At 41.7% G+C, this 6062-nt stretch overlaps 1 protein-coding gene across 1 annotated transcript; it reads left to right on the top strand.

Moving 5' to 3' along the window:
* The first annotated feature begins 3682 nt into the window (after window positions 1-3682).
* Window positions 3683-6037, top strand: LOC119908400 (ribosomal protein S6 kinase alpha-3-like). The gene is made up of 5 exons (XM_038726054.1): window positions 3683-3829; window positions 3915-3952; window positions 4095-4237; window positions 5264-5334; window positions 5950-6037. The coding sequence occupies exons 1-5, from the start codon at window positions 3726-3728 to the stop codon at window positions 6035-6037; spliced, it is 444 nt and encodes a 147-aa protein (XP_038581982.1). The 5' UTR covers window positions 3683-3725.
* Window positions 6038-6062: the final 25 nt, after the last annotated feature.

The following is a 6062-nucleotide window of genomic DNA, read 5'->3' on the forward strand; positions in this document are numbered from 1 at the left end:
AATATAACACTCACACAGATTCCTGCCTTTATTAGAGAGTATGAGTCTCATCCTTTAAGTTTATGTGAAATCTGAGGGGACAAAGCTTTGCTTTCATTCCTGGAATGAATTTAAGATTTCATTTATAGAACGAGGTATATTTGGCCATTAATGTCATTTGTTCACAATAAACAAATCAAAATATCACCAGCCTTGTCCAGAAGCATATGTGATATTATTCAGCTGTTCCTCAATTTGAATGAAGGTGTTCAGGTCATGTAGAGTGACCGCCCTTAAGTTGACACAAATGCTGAATTAAATCCATGTGAATGCATCCGGTCTAATCATGAACACGAGTTTAAAAATGTTTCACAGTGAGCGAATTTTCTGTTAACCAAACTGTTAGATTCCACTTCAAACTGTTAGACCCCACTTCAAACTGTTAGACTCCACTTCATGAACATGTGAGGCAGAGAGAAACTGAAGGGCGATAGAGAGCTCTATGATTAACTTCTTCAGGTGTAGTAAAAACAGACTGAACAAATACTCCAGCAGTAATGTGAACAAAGCGAGTGAGGAAATGCACTTAACGCTCAGTCATTTATGCCTTTTAACCTTTATCACGCGCTGTTCAAAAGTAATTACAGAGATCACCGATTACCGAGCAATCGCTTGTGTAATGGTGACAGAATACAGGATCAACAGATTGAAAACAGAAGCATGCTGAACGAAGCCGCTGTGGCTCCACAACCTGAGATCGTAGGAAAAATCTAAATTTCCCACAAACTAAGAAAACAATGAGGTTGATGATGTTTAGAGTTAGGGTTAAACTCTGGCTTCAGTGAACCGCTCATTTTTGTTGTTACTAGGATCTAAATCCATTTGGGTCATCAGGTAGACTGGTTGCAGCTGAGGTTAGAAGAGGAAGCGCAGCAGCAGCAGCCGCGAGATGTAAATAAGCCTGAAAACGTTTCCGATCTCAAATTATGCGACCTAATCAAATCGTAATTTAAAAAAATCTACGTTAGTAAAAACTGCTGAAATTCTGTTTTTCAAGACCAGTTTCTTTTTGTGCTTGTGTTCTGCTTCTTTTTTCAGATTAAGTGTTAATCGCAGACTAAAGTCAGATAGAGGCCGACAGAGTCTTCAGTGATGGTTGGGTTTGACAGCTGGAGCTCTTTGCTCTGAAATATAGTTTTGCCTTTTTTGTTCACAAGTGGATTCTGCGTGTTTTTTGCTCATCATCATCGCCCCCAAAGTGGAATTTCACACTTTAACATGAGACCACACAGAGAGACAAAGAGCTACAGAGGTGCAGGAGAGAGGAGAGACGCATAAATGGCCTGAAGTCAGTTAAACTCAAGTCGAACACCATCTGGTGGACAGAAATACAGCATGTCTATTTTTCTCTCTGTCTGTCATCATATTTTTCCATTTTTCTTTCTTGTTTTTAAATTTCTTCGTGCTGATTTTCCCTCCCTCTGCCCATGTTCGGTTTACTCATCCGCTGCCATCTGGGAGTCTCTCAGCCAAAAGAAACCAAATAGGCTGTTTATTTGGGCTTTTCACCGAGAGCTTTATCTGCTGATTTATGTGTTTTCCACTGTGTGTGTGTGTGTTTCCAGTGCGCGACCGGGTCAGGACAAGATGGGAGAGACATCCTGGGGGGTCACCATCCCTTTATTGTCAAACTGCACTACGGTGGTCAATAACAGACCTCCGTGATGATCACCAACGCCACGCCGGCCAATCAACTGAATGTTCTTCTTTTTAGTCACAGTGAAATGTTCAACAAGTGGTGACTCTTAGATCATATCTCACTTGTTTCCTTCTCTCCTTCCTCCCTCAGCGTTTCAGACGGAGGGGAAGCCTACCTGATCCTGGACTTCCTCAGAGGAGGAGATCTCTTCACTCGCCTCTCTAAGGGTAGCACTGTTTATGCACGAGGAGGCCTTCAGGATTTAGCTCTGAAGACAAAACATCCGAGAGGCAAACTGGAGAATACAAACAGATGAAAATCAACAAGATATAACAAATATATTAATCAGAATCTTATTGAAATTAGATTTTTAACTCTTTTCTTATTAATGAAACACTTCTTCAGCACACCATGCTTTATTTATTTTGGCTACAGTCTGTCCTTCAAAACTGTTTTGGTTAGCAAGTAGATTGGGCCGAAAAGCCTTCGTCCATCGGCGATGGCTGACAGATGGTCGATGGCATCGTGATTGTATCACGGCAGCAGGTGAGCCGCTTGTGGGCTTATTAATGACGCAGCCTATCAAAACACGAAACCAACATCCGCACCCTGTGTGTTCACTGCTGTTTTACCTGGTCCGTGCTTGTAAAATTTCCACCGCAACTTGTAACATCATAGGCTACCAAGTTTTTAACCGCCCCAGATGCCGTCGTCCATCCCGATGTTTCAATGTGGACATCATCCGATGAAAATTTTGTAGACATGGCACACCCTAGTGCCAAAGTGCTTTAATCAAAAAAAGGCATTAAGATCAATACACAAGGCGAAAAAACAACAAACATAAGCTGAAACAGATAAAATGGGAGACAAATCATTACAGTGCAGTGCTGGATGTGAATACATAATCCCAAATGTCATTGTCAAAGATCTGATTGGAAATGTGTGGGACAGTAAGCAGACCTGAACCCAGACCATCTGAGACCGTTTCTGAGTCTCTGTTTTAAAATAGCGATCGAGAGATGTGGGTTTTTCAACGGCCGATGTTGATATTTGTAGAGCAGATATATAATGCCAATATAAAACAAGGAAATCATGTGTAATCCATTATTCCTGCAGAGAACAATGTAATGTACATGTTATCTCAGCCAGTACGTGTTGTTTTAAATGAAAATATTTGTTAATGAATGATAAGAAACATACTTTGGGTCCCGGTTTTATCGGCCTCGTGGGTGCAGGTATCAGCCGATGCAGATTATCTCAAAATGCCAGATATCGATATCTAAGTGTCTGTTAGATCTGTCACTACTTTATAACAAACAGTAAGATGTATAAGTCAGGAGGCAGCGTGAAGAACTGAGGACTGGACTGATCGACTCTCCTAGTGTCAGTGAATAGACGTTCATTAGGAGAGAAAATGACAAAGGAAGAGGGTATTTAGGTGAAGTACCGTTAAGGTAAGCAGATCCTGTTGAGCGGTCTAGTATTCTAATATTCCTCTTTAATAATTATGGAAGAACAGAAATCATGCAGCACAGACACAGAAGAACAAGCAAACAGGAGGAAGCAAGAAAAGATGTTACTGCTTGTTTTTCGGTTTCCGTGGAGTTTTAGTTGTCGGTTACTTTACTTTGTGACTTCCTATAAAGAGATTCAGAAACTGGTTCATCATTATTTTAGATCACATTTGATTGGATAAATGCATGTCTCAGAGTGCAGGAGAGTCATTAAAATGAATGTTATGTTTTAAAGGAAGAGAAATAAGAGGGATTTTACATACAGTACCTTAGCACGTGGGAAATGGTGTCTTTAAAAGACATTCAAGTTTCCACAAGCTGATGAACACAGTGACTTGTTTTCTGATCTTTGCACCTTGTCTGCATTTTAAAATCAGTCATTGTCCCAAGCATCATGACTAACAAGAAATTATTACTTACCAAACAGAGTTTCGTATCGTAAATGCGAAGGGCTTTGTAAGGGCGTAATATATGGCTGAGTAACATTTCTCAGAGTGTGTCTTCAACCGTGTGTACTGTGTGTGTTTTAGGTCATGTTCACAGAGGAGGATGTGAAGTTTTATCTGGCAGAACTCGCTCTGGCCCTCGATCACCTTCACAGCCTGGGCATCATTTACAGAGACCTGAAGCCAGAGAAGTAGGCGCCACACACACCACATATATGAATGTTTGCCAGCAGACGTTTCCTTCAGAATACTCAAAAAAAAAACCTGTTATTTCAGCATCCTGCTCGATGAAGAGGGACACATCAAGCTGACCGGTGGGTAATACTACACCTGTTCTGTGTGTGCGTGTGTGTTTCAGCTGCCGCTCGTTATAAAACAATGTGTCGTCGTCGTGTGTCTGTTAACGCGCGCTCCTGCTGCTGCAAACTCATTTATCACTGAGTTGTGTGTTTTCAGACTTTGGCCTCAGCAAGGAGTCCATAGACCAGGCGAACAAGGCCTACTCCTTCTGTGGGACGGTGGAGTACATGGCTCCCGAGGTGGTCAACAGGCGAGGACACACGCACAGCGCCGACTGGTGGTCGTATGGCGTGCTCATGGTGAGAGGACGCTGCTCATTACACTGCTGGTTAGCAGGCATTGTGGATCTGTTACCAAGTTACTAAAATATTTAATAAGCTCTTGCTGAATCTTCTTGAGCTTTTCTTTATTAGGAAAGAGCATTTTACAAAACATTTAGCTAATTCCTGCAATCGCAAGTACTGGATATAATATAAATGCATTTTGTTTGTGTTTAAAGCAAAACCTAACTTGTTTAAAAGATTTAAAATTATTCACATTTAATAACCGGATCTGATGTTATTATATTCGACCCTAACCTTAGTAAATTGTTCGAAAACCAAACAACTAGACAAAGTCACCGATCATCTGAAAATGTGTCTGGGGCAGAACAGGTGTGTAGTATATTGTGGCTGTTTTGTGAAACCTTATTATATCATTAAAATATTTCACACTTGCTGTCTTTATGGTTTCATCACAAATTCTAGCTTTCACATCTGGTGCCGTCATGGCTGCCCAGTGGAGAATTTAATTTAAGCAGATGATGTTAAAAAATTAAAATGTGTAGCAGCTGCAACTGAGACGGTGGTTGAGGTGCATCTGTATTGTTTCTCCGTCTGCATGAATAAATAGGCTGATAAGATAAGAATTGTTCTCAAATGTTTGTGGTTCTGGTGTGAGACCATCGGCTCTAAACTGATTGTTAGCTAGCTGACAAGCCGACAGAAACATACTTTGGGTTCTGCTGTGGATTTCAGAGCATGACTGGTGTTTAGGGGAGCGTGAGGTGCAGTTTGTCTGAAGTGACGTCATTCAACTGCATTATTCTCTACGGTATAACTATATATATTTAACGCTAGCCAGTAATGGTTTTAGATTAGTTCTTCCGTCAGTTAGGATGATTTATCAGCGGCCCATTTAGAGAAACATAAGTGATCTCATTTGTTAACATGAATAATACCATCACAGTGAACGTAACACTTTGCGCAGACATCATTAGGAGGAGGAGTGTTTGGGGGGAGAAGTATAAAGCTTTGACCGTGGACATGTTTTGCTCTTTCTCTCAGTTTGAGATGCTGACGGGAACGCTGCCGTTTCAAGGCAAAGACCGGAAAGAGACGATGACCATGATCCTCAAGTAAGACACTTTATACTGTCTGTACGCTCCGATCTAATCTCCACCTAACCGCTTTTATTACAGCTTACTGGACATCCGAGAGGAGAGACGGAGAAAGAGAGAGCGGCGGCGTGAGACTCCCCTCCCGCCCTCTCTCCCTCCGGCGAGTCAGCCCAAGGAAAGTGAAGGATTTATTTTAGAGGAGATAAAGTGCAGCACTCAGGAGGAAGAGGAAGATGACGATGGACAGAGCGGAGGAGAGATGAGAGAAATTGTTCTGATAGCAGCGAGGAAGGAGACTGTGAGGGAAGATTTGGTGGGAGGAGGAGCGAGGGATGAGAGGCAAAAGAGAGAATCATGTTGGAGAAAGAAAGAAAAAAACAATTCTCAGGAAATATTAACCCATCCTGCTTCCTCTGTCGTCTCTCTTTCACTCTCAACGGCGGCCTGTAGAAAACTGCTGAGCAGACTCTCTGCAAACTGCTGAGTGTGTTTCCTGTGTGTAGCATATTGTCCTCTAGTCTTTCAGACACTTTTAGTTTGGATATACAATATGGACAGCTGATAACACCGCAGTTATTCTGTCTATTTAATATTTTCTTTCATATCAACGCTCCCTGTGTTTTCTTTTCTCAGGGCCAAGTTGGGAATGCCACAGTTCTTGAGTCCAGAAGCTCAGAGTCTCCTCAGGAACCTTTTAAACGCAACCCTGCCAACAGATTAGGTAAAACTTTCTTTTGCCCTCAGCT

This window comes from Micropterus salmoides, unplaced genomic scaffold (assembly GCF_014851395.1).
Source record: "Micropterus salmoides isolate LMB-PRFRI ecotype aquatic unplaced genomic scaffold, ASM1485139v1 Ms_hic_scaffold_1791, whole genome shotgun sequence".
In the NCBI taxonomy this organism is placed as follows: domain Eukaryota; kingdom Metazoa; phylum Chordata; class Actinopteri; order Centrarchiformes; family Centrarchidae; genus Micropterus; species Micropterus salmoides.

Coding starts and splice junctions, on each gene's coding strand:
- LOC119908400 (XM_038726054.1), top strand. CDS start 3,726: ATGTTCACAGAGGAGGATGTGAAGTTTTATCTGGCAGAACTCGCTCTG. Junction 3,953..4,094: donor GGGACACATCAAGCTGACCG/GTGGGTAATACT, acceptor GTGTGTTTTCAG/ACTTTGGCCTCAGCAAGGAG. Junction 5,335..5,949: donor ACGATGACCATGATCCTCAA/GTAAGACACTTT, acceptor TTCTTTTCTCAG/GGCCAAGTTGGGAATGCCAC.